The sequence below is a fragment of the Sapajus apella genome, unplaced genomic scaffold (genome assembly GCF_009761245.1).
Source record: "Sapajus apella isolate SASKATOON/1434 unplaced genomic scaffold, GSC_monkey_1.0 scaffold34, whole genome shotgun sequence".
NCBI lineage: Eukaryota > Metazoa > Chordata > Mammalia > Primates > Cebidae > Sapajus > Sapajus apella.
The window spans coordinates 12,757,365-12,773,594 of NW_022436974.1; the positions used below are offsets into that span (position 1 = coordinate 12,757,365).

General features: G+C 33.6%; 1 protein-coding gene across 6 annotated transcripts in view; it reads left to right on the forward strand.

Annotated features, from left to right (window-relative positions):
• GRM5 (glutamate metabotropic receptor 5) overlaps positions 1 to 16,230 on the forward strand; it is a 545,439-nt gene that overhangs the window by 190,563 nt on the left and 338,646 nt on the right. For all 6 annotated transcript variants that reach the window (XM_032295814.1, XM_032295819.1, XM_032295815.1 and 3 more), the window contains exon 3: positions 13,265 to 13,514. In XM_032295814.1, coding sequence (XP_032151705.1) covers positions 13,265 to 13,514 — 250 coding nt within the window. The remainder of the gene's footprint in view (positions 1 to 13,264; positions 13,515 to 16,230) is intronic.

Below are 16,230 nucleotides of genomic sequence, written 5' to 3' on the forward strand. Positions count from 1 at the left end.
TATTGAACTGTCATTGCAGTACTCGCTGTGTCCTCTGGAGGGCCACTCTACTCTCTTGGGCTGTTACTGCCGGCGTAGTCTTACTTGCAGCTTAGTTCATGTGACTTGCCTTCTGAAACCCCTTCTATTGAACCTCTTTATGTTCACGTTAGGACCTCCCCATTGTAATCTTAGCCTGCTCGTCCTCCCCTCATATAGCCTCCACTGTAGGCAGACTGGATATTAACCATGTACTACCCACCTTAACCTCCTTATTCTCTCTTGACTCCATCTAAAATGCCAAAGTCCCCCTCTTCTGCAGGGTCTATTTAAATTACATTTTATGAACAGAGCTTTTCCTAGTACAGCAAAACAAAAGTAATAACATTTTCCACTCTCTATCATTAAAATTTCACCATTATTTTACTGGATCTTTTTGAAAAAGGAATCTCTATTATAGCCAGTTAATTCAGTGCTCCCTTCAAAATCATGGAGTAACTGAAAATATGACAGATCATTGACTAGAAGAATTTTAGGATATTTTATTGGCAGAGTCCAGCTGTGCTGGAACCAGCTCATCTAGGCAATTGTAAGAGAAATGTTAAATTTTTAAGACTCTGTTGTTAAACACAGCCATTATTGAAAATTAAATGATATAAGCAATAATTAAATAAACTATAATAAAATAAAAGTTAAATATCAGACAATTCTAATTAAAATAATTTGTTTTAATGTATTTTACAGTTTTCTATGCTCTTTAGGCTATTTTCAGATATAGTATCTATACGGTCAATAAAATGTATATTGGTGTGTTGTTCCCTTCCCTGTGTTCATGTGTTCTCATCATTCAGCTCCCACTTATAAGTGAGAACATGCAGTGTTTTGTTTTCTCTTCCTACGTTAGTTTGCCAAGGATAATGGATTCCAGCTCGATCCATATCCCATCAAAGGACATGATCTCATTCCTTTTTATAGCTGCATCATATTCCATGGTGTATATGTACCACATTTATAAAATCCGGTCTATCATTGATGGACCTTTGGGTTGATTCCATGTCTTTGCTATTGTAAATAGCGCTGCAGTGAACATACGTGTGCATGTATCTTTATAATAGAATGATTTATATTCCTTTGGGTATATACCTAGTAATGGGATTGCTGGGGCAAATGGTATTTCTGGCTCTAGATCTTTGAGGAATCACCACACCATCTCCCACAAAGGCTGAACTAATTTACATTCTCACCAACAGTGTAAAAATTGCCTATTTTTCCACAACCTTGACAGCATCTGTTATTTCTTTTTAATAATAGCACTCTGACTGGTGTGAATTGTCTCATTATGGTTTTCATTTTCATTTCTCTAATGATCAGTGATATTGAGCTTTTTTTCATATGTTTGTTGGCCACATAAATATCTTCTTTAGAGCAGTGTCTGTTCATGTCCTTTGCCCACTTTTTAATAGGATTTTTTTTTTCTTGTAAATTTGTTTAAGTTACATGTAGACTCTGGGTATTAGACTTTTGTCAGATGGATAGATTGTAAATGTTTTCTCCCATTCTGTAGGTTATCTGCTTGCTCTGATGATAATTAGGAAGAGCATCAGGAAAAATAGCTAATGCTCACTGGGCTTAATATGTAGGTGATGAGTTGACAGGTGCAGCAAACAACCATGACACGGGTTTATCTCTGTAACAAACGTGCACATCCTGCACATGTGCCCCAGAACCTAAAAGAAAAAAATTTTTAAAAATTGTCCCTATATGTACAAAATCAATATTACACAGTCCTTGACGTACTGGTCACCATATAGTAAAAAGACAAACATTAAAATTTATAATTAGAGTAATGCAACTAGTAGCACAATAGAGATATGCATAGTGGATATATCTAATGACATTTATTCTATTTGAATTTAAAACTGAGAATTTTTAAGTGTTTATTATTTAATTAAATAAATCCACTACATGTTAACATAAATAACATTTTTATGAAAATGATTATATTTCCCCAAAAAACAAAACAGTTTGCTAAGTGAAATAAACTAGTCACAAAATAATGATAATAATTATACAATAAAACAATGTAGGAAGTAGGTCTAAGAATTCACTCTTTAAGACTTCTTAGATTACATATAATTTTGTAATTGAGGAGACAGATTTACAGTAGAAATGTGATGCTATATGTGTAATTTTAAGAAAAAGTAAAAATAAGTGAAATTAATTTTAATAATACATTTTATTTAATACAACATATCCAAACTATTATTATTTCCACATGTAATCTACATATTAATGGGATATTTTACATTCTTTCTTTTGTATCAAGTCTTTGAAATCTATTTTGTGTTTTACACTGATTGAACATGTTAATTTGGACTAGCTGCACGTCCAATGTGGTAATTTGCTGTCATATGGGAGAGCACATGTCTAAACTATAGAGGAAAGTCTCCAATCCTGTAATGTCTGAGCACAGTATAGTTGCCCACTCTTAAATGAGACTCAAAATTTGGCAACAATGACAGCACAGCCATTGCACTACATTTTAATTTTTTTTTCTCATTTCTGAATCCAAAGTGAGTTCCTCCTCTCAGTACTGTGTTGAGACACTGAGTCCTTCCAAAGGGAATCTGGCTACAACAGAATCCAGACAGCACAGATCTAAACTGGAGAAGGTGGTGGCAGGCCAGGGAGCTGCTGTCAAAGAAGCAACTTCTTTTCAGCAAAAGCTGTCAAGCTTGAAGAGTTTTGGCTGTGCTGTAAGGGATTTCCCGCCTTCAGCTGGTGATGGGAGAATTTCTACATTGTCATTAGATCCAGTTAGAAGCGAGGATCATGGGTGACTAGTGAGCTAAAATAGGCAAAATAAATAACACATCAACCCACCCGACCCATTGACACACAGTTCCATATAGGGTTCTGTTCTTCCTGGGAAAATGGAATTACTTTTAATGAGACAAGCACTGAGGACTTCAGCTATGAATTTGACAGCATACAAACAAAGCGGAAGGAAGTTGAATTCTGCAAGCTTAGAGTGGGAATCTGGGTCATAGCTTCTGTCTCAACTTTTTATTTTCCTCTAGGATGAATAGCCAGAGGAAAAAATTGAGGAAGACTACAATATTTTTAAGAAGATTAAAAAGTGATTTTATTTTTCAGTTTGTGAATCTCAAGTTAAACCATTTTAAAAAATAATAACAGCTTAAAATATTTTTAAAACTGAAACACCAAAATCACTGGTTTTGTCATTTTCTATGGTCCTTCTGAAGTCCCTCCCTCTTAAGCAGTGATATAGTTATGTAATTAATACAAGATGTTTGTGTATTTTTAAGAGACCCTTTGTATTTCACAGGCCTTTTTCTATAGAAAAGCTGTGATTAAGCATTGTGTATTTTGTTGAGAGGCTCTGAGATTTAAACACCATCTATCAGCAACTTGAGGACTGAATCATTTAGTGCTAAATCAAATACATCTATAATCTTTTGGAAACTCAGCAAAATACTTATCTATTAAATAATATGCTTTCTGAGACAAATTCAATTTAGTAGCATTTGGAATTAGTTTCAAATGAAGCATTTAGTAGAAGTTAGAAGTGCCTTTGGAAGAGTCACAGGGCTAAATAGAGCAATTTTTACCCAATGTCTGAAGAATAGCAATATACGGAAGGCAAAGAGCATGGGCTTTGCAATTTGACAGAATGAGGGTTGAAATTTCAGCTCTTTTATTTACTAGCTATAAATTATTTGCCAGATGCTCTCAGCATCAACACCTTATTTAGAAATATGGGAAAAAATAGCTACTTAGGTTGGTTGGTTTTAATGACAACACATTTGAATAAAATAGTGCAATAATTTATTCATATTATTAACCTTTTGCCAAATAATTGTACAAGATCTGGATAAATGTTGAAGATGGCAATGATGATGATGACTATAAAAATACCCTGTATTCAGTGCTTACTCTGTGCCATGCTCTGGACCAAGTCCTTTACCTAAAATATCCCCTTCTAAAAATGAGCAAACAAAATTCTCAAATTTCCACATTCTCTTCTAATCACCACCATACTTTCGGCTCTTGTTCACTGCCAAATGTCTCAAAAAAGTTGTATAAATATATTGTCTTCACTTTTTTTTACTCCCATTCACACAAGCCTACTCCTATATGTCTTCTACTATGTTGCCAGAATTAGTGGATTTTTTTTCACTAGACATATTACTTTCGTTTTTAACAGAGTTAATGTAAAAAAAAAAAAAAGAATGTAAAAACACTTGCTTTTCCTGATTTCCATAAAAATACATTGTCTTGATTTTTCTTCTTCATCGTCTCTGTAAGCTATTTCTTCTCAATTAATGCACACATATTTAAATTTTTTAGGGTATAACTCAGAGCTCTCTTTCCTTCACATCCCACACTTTTATCTATTACTGTTGCTATCTGTATTCTGAGGACTCCCAAATAGTTCCAACTCAGACTTACATTCTCTAAGCCAGAATGTTCTTATTTAATTTCCTACTTGGTATTTCTACTTGGCTATTTCACAGAAATTTCAAAATTTCTTTCCAAATTTGGCTCTCTTTCAGTTTTGTCTATATCAGTTCATTCAATCCAATTATATGAACTAGAGTTACCAGAGGGAATAGATACATTTTAAGAATCAATTTTGGATTCCAGGGCTCAGGAATCTACCAATCCAAATGTGACACTCAAACTTGTTGTTCTCAATATTTATGGCAGTTAAAACTGTCATGTATTCTACTTTAATTAATCTGATTTCCTGTGTTTTCTACCATATCTAAGTTTATTTGGTCAACGTGTACGTTTGTTCTTAAAATCGAACTTCTTTTTCTAGCTCCATACTTGATAGCCAAAAGAAAATTCACCAACTTAGCATAACACTCAGCAAACCACTTGGCATGTACTTTCATGGCAATAGTCAGTAGTACTGGTTAGTAGTCTTTTAAATAATGATTTGTACATATAATTCAAAATACATGAGTGTGGCTAGGCATAGTTACAACATAAACTTATAACTTGTCTGTATTAATTACATAATTATACTAGCAATTTGTTTTCTGCTTGATTTACTGTTAAAGAGCTCATCAAATGTCACTTACATAATCAATTCCTAGAGTAATAACTAAAGCAAATTTTCTAAAAGAGATCCTTCTAGTACTTCCAATAATAAACACCTTGGATGAGGTTCAATAATGCTATGCTTTATGCTTAACGCTGTGCTACATGGGTTGCGTTATAGAAAGACACCAGGGTAGGATTAGAAATAATTGGGCCATTGGCCAAAATGTGAAAATCTGTTTGTTAGCAAAGTTTTCATCTCTATGACATTTACAATTCAAGGTACTTTGATGAAGGTACATGATAGATAATGATAACTTTGCATTCCAGTCCTTTGACTTTAAAACTTACACATTAATTAGGTGTTCAGGTTCCTAAACACATAAGTCTCAATTATAAAGGAATTTTTAGGAACATTTCTTGGATCATTTAACTTTCTTCTCTCTTTCCACAAAAATATGTATACACATTACTTGCATCATTTAACTTTCTTCTTTCTTCCATAAAAATATACTTATACAATGTTTTTGTTGTAAAGATAGAAATATCTATCTTAAAGAACATTTTCTAGTAACAGGAGATAAATATAAAAACATGAGTGTAATAGAGTTTGGAATGTTATGTTCATTACACATATGACTGTAATGGGAAAAATGTCATCAAACAAAAGAACATCTCTATAAAAATATTAATAAAATAAGAGGTGTTTCACTGTCAGGCTTTTCTCATTCTTGACCATTTTGGTTAACCACTAATTTAAACCAGTGGTTTGGTTAAACTAGTGGTTTGGTTACCCACTAGTTTAAGCCACAACCCCCTCAATATGGGCAGTAATGTCTTGATGAACACTTCTGATTCACATTAAAGGACACTAGGTAGAGACGGGGCACTGCTTACACATATTCTTATGGTATGATATCATGCCAGACTAATGTCACAACTCACATGAGAAATAGTTGAGTTTTACTTCACTGGTAGTTCTAAGTATAATGAACTGTGTTTACAGTAGCAACAGGATATTGGTAGTTAAAGCCATTTGAAATATACTTTAAAATAATTAATTATATTGAGAATCTTAATTTCCTTGTCAGGAAAAGATAATTTGGACCAACTGAGATGGAAAATAAAGTTCTAATGTAGAAGGTGGTTAAACTTATTCCTTTTCTTTGCAAAGATTTCATATTTCCTGAAGTGAATACTTTCTGAAAAAGTATTTTCCACATTCTTTTAGCATCTAATTGGGGATGTGCTTAGAAAAATTTATTTACTCTTCCAATTTCTTTTTTTTTCTTGCCTAATTTTCTGTACCACTTTTCTGTACAAGGAATATGTAAGTGCCTATCATGTGATGATATATAGTTAAATAATTGCATTAACTATCCTCTATGGGCTCACACTTTTAGAAAGTAGGATACGTAAATACAGCCAAAAAAGAATGAATATATGACATAGGCAATATATATAATATAGACTATATATTTTAATTTAAGCCTAATTCTGAGACGTTTTAGAAACCTCATGATAAACACATTATTGGCTGAGCACGGTGACTCATGCCTGTAATCCCAGTACTTTGGGCGGCAGAGGCAGGCAGACCACAAGGTCAAGAGACCGAGACCATCCTGGCCAACATGGTGAAACCCTGCCTCCACTAAAAACACAAAAATTCTCTGGGCATGGAAGCACAAACGTTTTGTCCCAGCTATTCAGGAGGCAAAGGCAGAAGAATCACTTGAACATGGGAGGCGGGGGTTGCAGTGAGCTGAGATCGCTCCAGTGCACTCCAGCCTGACAACAGACCAAGACTTCATCTCAAAAAAAAAAAATTAAAGTTGGTTGTGTTTCCTAAGAAAAAATTTTAATATCATGGTTTATATTTTTAACCAAGTTCTCATCACCAAACAAATCATGAGTGTAATCAGCCTTGCTATAAAGGCAAAGGTTCCACACTTACAAACTTTTTTAGCAACTATAAATTACAGGGGTTAATCACTGTAATTAAATAATGGCACTATGGAGAAGATGTGGTCTCCATCCTAAAGGAGAGTAGGGAATTGAATCTGTTCAACATGAAAAAAGGTTTTCCATGTAGACAGAACAGCATTAATAAAAATAAATACATGAAAATATGGAGGGTGTCTAAGATACAAATGAAAGAGAATAGTAAAAAATGAGAAACAAAAAATAGTGGTTTGCAGTGTTTGGGAAAATGAAAAATAAGAGATGATAGAGGAAATAATATACAAGCTTGTATTCAGTAAATGGGGGTCTGATTTATGGAGAGGGAAGTAAGAATACTACGAAAAAAGAAAAAATCAGAGAAAAGAAAATTATTTTCTTTTTTTTTATTATTATTCCGTTAGTTTGATTTTGATTTGATAGTTGTCTATAACACACAAGAGATTGATGAATTTAAACAATATATTTAATGGCTATTTTGCCAGAAGGATACAATGTCTCACTGGGTATACCTTGTCTATGCTGTTATACTTTACTATCTTTATCTTAAAGTAGCCACTGTAACAAAGTTGTTAATGATACTGAATTTGTACCATCTGAGATACCATTAAACTGTGGTTATAAGTTACATACTAAAGTATGATTCAATGCCTTTTAACATGCAGTTCAAATAAGCACCTTTCTTAGGTTAGCAGAAAGTTTTTATTTTAGTTTACTTTAGATCCAGGGGGGTTCATGTGCAGGTTTATTACGTGGGTATATTGTCTTCTGGTGGATTTAGGGCTTCGAGTGTACCCGTCACCCAACTATGAACATTGTACTCAATAAATAATTTTTCAACTCTTACTCCCTTCCTACTCCCTCCCTTTTAGAGTCCCCAGTGTCTATCACAGAAGAAAGTTTTAAAGTTACTCTTTAACAAATCCTGTTTCCAGTGTGTGCTTTGTAGGGCCAGTGTAGGCAGATACTTCCAGATCCCAGCTGATGCAATTCAGTTCAAATAGTATTAGTGAAAGCACTAGCTTTCAGCAGTATTTGAGGTTGAATTATTAAAATTTGTTATATACTCAGGGAGATACTGGGGTCCTCAGGGAGAAAAAAACAAATATTTTGATTGTTGTGCAACTCTGTTCATGTTTTAAGTGAAATATTTTATAATAGCTTACTAGAGTGACACCCCCTAGACACAATGTGGCATCCCAGTTGCTGGTCACATAGTTAGTTGGGCAATTATTTTCACCTGGAAATAGACGTTGATTATTTTGTACTTCCCATTTAGTCATTTATTCCTTTAATCAACTTGTTTTGGTTCTCTAATAGGTTCCCTTGGCAGTACAAAAGTGAGTAATATTCTGTTGTTGCAAATACCAGATTTTTTTTTTTCTTTCCTAACGCATTTTTTAGGGTTTCTAGGCTGCTGGTATTTCATTGTGTATATATACACTGCATTTTAAAATTCATTTATCTATTGATGGGTATAACTTGGCTTTTGTAAATAATGCTGCCGTGAACATGGGAGTACAGTTAAAATTCACTGGAAATACGCCCAGAAGGAGCGGTGCTATATCATATGGTCATCCTGTTCTTAGTTTTGCTGAGGAACTTCCGTGCAGTTTCCTATTAATGGGTATGCTAATTTACATTTCCACCACCAAGAGTAGCATATAAAGAACTTCTATGAGTTATATCCCTAAAACAGTATAAAACAATAAAGCAGAGAGAAGAAAATTACTTTTAAAATTATCTGCATTAACTCTCTCCTTTCAATGACTTTTAAGTATGCTAATTCATATTTTTCATTAAATGTATATTTTCATATTCTTAAAAGTCAAATAGTGCGCAAGGGCTTAAAGTGAAAAAAATTTTTTCGTTTTTCATCGTTTTATTTCACCTCCACTGCTCTAATATGAATATGTCTTTTTAACAAAACTACTTTTAAATGACGACAGACATTATCTCTTACATTGTACATCTTCTTATTTCTTATTTTATTGTAATTCTCCCATTATAATAGCTACCTCCTGATTATTTAACTTCAAATAATTCTCTTAATCACATATATTTTATTTTCTGTATATCTTGACTTCCAAATTGGGAGTAGATGATTTTAATGATCTTCCTTTTCCCCTGTATCTACCGCTTAGCCTTCATCATCTTTCTCTTTAATTGGCATCATAAAAGTTGACAACAAATATATTTCATTGCATATTGAGTTTTCCATTTGTGTGTAGGTGGATTCTTAAATTTGAAAATCAATGATTGACATTTGCATCATTATGCCTGTAAATAGTGTGAGCTACAAGTGAAGATATTGGGCTATGATTATGTTTTCTCCACGTAAATCCAAGTTATAAACTGTTACTGCATGATGAATATTCTACGGATTCCTTCTTACTTCTATTCATTCCATAAAATAAAGTCACGTGTTAGTTTTATACTTCATACCACAGCTTTCTTTCTCAGTGACTTGTTTCCCTCTATTGGAAAAATAAATAGCTGCTTCCTTAGCTTTTCCCTCATCCTACATATCACTTGAAATGTCTTCCCTTCTTCTTTGAGACGCCTGTAGACATTTCTTTTGCTACACTTTTTTTTCATTATTTTAAAATGTGTAATTCTAGAATGTAGTGTTTCTTTCAGCTACTGGAAGGTGTCAACACTTCAGTCTTTTCCATTTTCTTGGAAGACATATTCTCATTTGTCTCCCAGCTTACAAAGGATTTCTTTTTTTAAATCAAAATTATATTCCATAAAATTTTTATGTCACACATGTATTAAAACTGTTTCTTATTTACATGTTTAAAATAGAGTTTCTTTTTTAGAGAAGCTTTTGATTCACTGCAAAATTGAATGGAAATTTTTCATATATACCCCTGCCATTTTTAATTTTAACGGGTAATGCTTGGGATTTACTCTGGGAAAATAATATTTTCTTCTGCTAGTATAAGCTTATTTTTTTAAGTCTAGTGTTCAGTAATAATGCCATTTGCTCCACTGTTTGTTTTAGATGCTCTAGAAAAAAGTAGCTAAACACTGTCTACAGTATTCTTTTAATTATTTTAAAATTATACTTTACGTTCTGGGATACATGTGCAGAACATGCAGGTTTGTCACATAGGTATACATATGCCATGGTGGTTTGCTGCACCCATCAACTCGTCATCTACCTTAGGTATTTCTCCTAATGCTGTTCCTTGCCCAATACCCCAAACCCCAATAGGCCCCTGTGTGTGATGTTCCCCCACCGTGTCCATGTGTTCTCATTGTTCAACTCCCACTTATGAGTGAAAACATGCAGTGTTTTGGTTTTCTGTTCCTGTATTAGTTTGCTGAGAATGATGGTTTCCAGGTACAGACATGTCCTTACAAAGAACATGAATTCATCCTTTTTTATGGCTTCATAGTATTCCATGGTGTATATGTGCTACATTTTCTTTATCCAGTCTATTATTGTTGGGCATTCCGGCTTGTTCCACATCTTTGCTATTGTGAACAGTGCTGCAATAAACATACATGTGCATGTGTCCTTATAGGAGAATGATTCATAATCCTTTGAATATATTACCCAGTAATGGGATTGCTGGGTCAAATGGTATTTCTGGTTTTAGATCCTTGAGGAATTGCCACACTGTCTTCCACATGGTTGAACTAATTTACACTCCCACCAGCAGTGTAAAAACGTTCCTATTTCTCCACAGCCTTGCCAGCATCTGTTGTTTCCTAACTTTTTAATGATCACCATTCTAAATGGTGTGGGATGGTATCTCGTTGTGGTTTTGATTTGCGTTTCTCTAATGACCAGTGATGATGAACTTCTTTTTCATATGTTTCTTGGCCATATAAATATCTTCTTTTGAGAAGTATCTGTTCATATTCTTTGCCCACTTTTTGATAGGGTTGAATATTCCTTATAATTTCAGTAGGTACAATGAATTGGGTTCAGGTGACCTATCAGATAGTTTAAATACATTATATACAATATCAAAAATATCAGAATGTTAAGCAGTTTTAACTCAGAAAGCTGAAATTAAAAAGACTATATAAACTGAACTCAGATTTCTCTAATAATAAAGTTCTCTCCACTATTGCAAGCTGCTTCTATATTACATATTGTATAAACAAAAACAGTGTTAAAACAAAGTTGTCAGGAACAAAGTGCTAAAGAATCTGAATTTGTTAGGTATCTTTTCTTGTTTAACAGTGAATGTATTGAGAATAAAAGTAAATAAAGAATAGGAAATTCTCAATAAATTCGCTTTGCAATCACTATACCTAATTTCAGATTATTTATGCAAATGCCTCTGCATTAAATCCAAACATGAAATGCAAGGCATTCTGTTGAAAAACAGAGTTAGCTAAAAATAAATCAAAGAATAATAGATTTCTCAGATCAGTGTAAAACTGGTAGTAATTTAGGTCCATTGGCACATTTTCGGAAAGTGCCCTTTAAACTTTGTTAATTGCATAATAACTAGATTGCCCACCTGCCATCATGACAGAGGCTTCTTGTTGCTTTTAATTCTGGAGAAAAAGAGAAAAGATGCAGCTGGCCCACCAATATTTTTGACTGGGACTCAAGCCGATCTGCTCTGCTCTGCCCTTTGTAGCTTGTTCATTGAGATAAAACTTCACCAAAATCTACCCTCAAAGATTATGGATTTCATTTGCAGCAAGTTACCTGTGGTATGATAGTACACACATCAGGTCAGGAATCAAAAGATATATGTTCAAACCAAGATCCTGACACCAACTATCTGTATTTGAACTTCACTTTTATCAGCCAAGGGGAGATAATGTTAACCTTTAATCACAGAGTTGTTGTAAGGAGAAGTGAGCTGATATATATAAACTGAATTTGCCAAAATAGAATTGTTATGGACTTATTTTTTTTAAAGGTGTATTTTATTGCATTTTAGGTTTAGGGGTATATGTGAAGAACATGCAACATTGTTGCATAGGTACACACATAGCAATGTGGTTTTTTATTGCAGTTATTAGACATATAGTGAACCCTATGCAATTGAATGTTCAGTGCTCCTTATTAATTTGATGTCTACTCCTCCTGATGAGATTCCACTTCCTAAGTCTAGTTGATTTTTAGGTCAGTTGCATTCTTATATGTTATATAGCTTGGTTATCTTGTAATAGCCTCTTGCATTCTTCAAAGCAATCCCCCTCATTTATCTATTCTGAAAATTCAGAATATGAGCCTTGTATGAAATATAGAGCCTTAAAATGTTCCAAAAAATCTAAAATTGGAGAATTGTCACTTTGAAATGGAAAAGAGTAATGCAAGTGTAATTAGAATTCTGAGTCTTAAGAGTCAGCCTTAGACAAGAAGAGGCAGTAGAACCTTTGCTACTAGATCTGTAAATGGAGTCCAGCCTCTACTTACTGCTAGTGTAACTTCAGGCAAATGTGGACCTAACTGCTTTATCTGTTTTCTTAGGAATGTATGGAATAGAGCTCATAATATCTACATCAATATTTTATAGTTAGTGCTAAATTAAATCACACATATAAAGGTCCTTGTGTCCTGGCCTATAGCTGTCAATATTAATCCCCTTTTTCATTAATTTTAGAAGACTACCATTAGTCCTTAGTCCCTAAATTTTGCAAAGGACTTTGGATTTTTTCATCCTTATCAATAACTTCCCCATGGTTGTATACTAAATCTTAATCAAGAATCTCAGTTTTTAAATTAAGACCAAACCATAAATTCTTATGGTAAGTATATAATATACTGAATATTATATATAATACTGAATATTATATATAATACTCTATAAAATATTTATATGGCAATATCTACACTATATAAACTATATATATTACACATATATACTGTAACTTTAAAGACAAAATCTGAATCAGTGGGATGAAATTATCAGTGAGAAGCAAAGGAAAGTGATATAGAATGCAAAATAAAAAATAGCAGATAAATATCTTCTATCAACTCACATATAGACTAGGAGCTCTTTTTGAGTCATAAAAGGATAGTGAATTCCTTACCCTTTTTGTATTATTCTCTCATCTAAGTGAAAATACAAAAGATCAATGCATGTGTAATGGAGTTCAACTGTAATTTACCCAAAATAAGCAATTCAGCAAAAGAGCAAAAACTGAAATTCATGTCTTTGGATTCCAAGTACCCTACCAATGACTTTCCTGCCCCTAACCCGTTTATTTTGATTATACCCAATTAATGCAAAAGCCTCATTTTATAATCTCTCTGCTCATCTATGTTTTCACACAGGCAACTATGGAGAAAGTGGGATGGAAGCCTTCAAAGATATGGCAGCAAAGGAAGGGATTTGCATTGCCCATTCTTACAAAATCTACAGCAATGCAGGGGAGCAGAGCTTTGATAAGCTGCTGAAGAAGCTCACAAGTCACTTGCCCAAGGCCCGGGTGGTGGCCTGCTTCTGCGAAGGCATGACGGTGAGAGGTCTCCTTATGGCCATGAGACGCCTGGGTCTAGCTGGAGAATTTCTGCTTCTGGGCAGGTAAGCGATGATGAGAAAATTCACATGGAGTTAATACCAAGAATTTGGCAGCAATGAAGGGTAGCATTTAGTATATAATAAAAAATTCTTTCAAAGCTTAATCTGTGCAGTGGAAATAGAGCTTACATTTCATAAAGCACCTGTGCCTGGAGAAAATCATGGAAAATAAGTAGACTGCCATGTGCTGATTAATAATAACAGGAATCAACAAATGAAGATGATGCATCTTTAAGTCCTAAAAAAGTGACTAAGGAAATGAAAGGGATTTTTATATGCTTGAGTAATTTACTTGGAAAGTAAACATTTCTGAAACTCATAGTTGCTTTTAAAACTGATTTTGAGGATGATTATATGAGCTTGGTTTATAATGTAGAATCATAAAAATTGGGGTTTGGAAGTGAGGAATTACTTTTAGAGCTCATTTTTACAGCATTAGAAACTTGACTTTTTATTCTATATCACAATAGTGTCATTGTCTTGCCTGATTACCTACATTGTTTCTAGACAAGGTACTAAAACATGAGCTTCTACAGAGATTGACTTTAATTATCTGGATAATTCACATGATTAACACAACTCATACCATTCCATGTTGTTGCTGAATCAATGTATTAGTCAAATTCTCCAGATAAACAAAACCAAAAGTATATACATATATAATACAAAATGTGCATATATGTGTGTCCTACACACATGTATATGTGTATGTATATATTTGTGTGTGTGTGTGTGTGTGTGTGTGTGTGTGTGTGTGTGTGTGTATATATATATATATATATATAAGATTTACTACAAGGAATTGGTTCATGTCATTAAAGAAGCTCAGAAGTCACAAGCTACAGTTGGCCAGCTAAAGACCTAGAAGCGCCAATGTGTGTAGTTCCAATTTAAGTCTAAAGGTCTTAGAACCATGAAAGATGATAACATTAAGTTCCAGTCTGAAAGCTGGTAGCCTTGCAACTCAAAATGAGTCAATGTCTCAAGGCTAGGAAAGACAGATGCTCCATCTCATGCTGTCAGGCACAAAATTACCTCTTAGCCTTTTAATTCTATTCAGATCTTCAGTTGATTATTTGAAGTCCACCCATATTAGAGAGGGCAATCTGCTTTACTCAGTCTACTGATTCAAATGTTAATCTCATCCAAAACGCTCTCACAGACACAGGCAGAATAATGTCTGGTAAAATGTCTGGGCACCTGTAGTCCAGGCACTAGACACATAAAATTAACTATCGTAACTAGTAAGACAACATGATAGATTTGAACGTGTGAATGAAATGCACTTCTGAGATGGTCACACTGGAAGTTGTCAGTGGTAGGAAAGCAGATTCTTCATTCCATATCTTTAAAACATTATTATATATCACATATTTTTTATTAACATGTATTCAATTTAAAGAACAGCAAAACCTTAGAAACTTCTGCATCTTTCTCAGGGCTTCTGCCCAAAATAGAGAGCCAACTCACTTGTTATTAACTTTTGATGGCTTATTAAAGGAAACATACTTTCTTCAATTTCCAAATGCTTAACTGACCTTCTGTGATCAGACTTAGCTCCAGCTGGGATACATTTTATGACAGCCATTTCATGTACCTAATTCGTTTCTGTCCAATCTGATGGCAATAGATTGATGGGGCTATATTTGTATGAGGCCACACATCCTTCAATAAAAATGATATTGAGTGAGATTCCTTTTTTATCAATGTCATCATTTTGTCAAAATCATCCCTAGTTGGCGGGAATGATGCACCAGTTAGTTTTATACAACCCACGAATATGCCAACTGCCAATATTCTTATACTGTATTCTGAAGTGCAGTGTTACAACTGGGGTAAAAAAGAACAGAAAAAAATCTGGCTTTAAGTATTTCTGTTTTTCTGATAGGGAATAAAGAATTCTATGACTCCTATCTGCTGCATTTGCCAGCATTAATAAGACAAATCAGTAGCATTTGTTTTCAGTCATATGCTGTATTTGCCAGAAAGTAAATGTTCTTTGATCTCATGTACACACGTAAATAGATTGGTTATTATGATATTTACCATTTTCCATCTATAATTTTATTTCCAGAGGCATCACAAAATTTTGTATTTTGTATATTTTAAAACTTATTTTATATGTAATAAACACTGTGTTCATTCCATATCATTTAGTTCATGGAATACTAAATTTATGGCCTTCAGTTAGATTTTTTTATCCCCCCATTAACTGGCTATGTAATAATTTGATATTTACTTGAACATCAGCTTATTTCATTTTTGAGCAATTTTGTTAGAAAGCTTTTCTTTACTCCAAATTTTAAAACTATCACCCTGTAGTTTCTGCCTCTTGGCCCTAATTCTTTTTTTTAAAAGTAACATGTGATACTCTTTCAAATATTTGAGAACAACAGTGTGGTCCTTAGTACCCTCCAACGTCTCTTTGAAATATCGCAATTTCTTCCAACTATCTTAGTGAGATGGCACTGTGGGTATTAATAAAACCATTTATCATAACCATTTATAGAACAGTTTATCAATGCTTTGTGCCAAATACTATCCTAAGCACTTTACATGTATTTTTTCATTTAGTCATTCATTTGACAAATGTTGAATGTTTACAGTGTTAAGGTACTTGAAATAAATCAGTGAACAAAACCAACAATAATTATTGCCTTTATGAAACTTACAGATAAGTTAGATAGAAGGTCATATAAGTGTTACGAAAAAAAAAAAA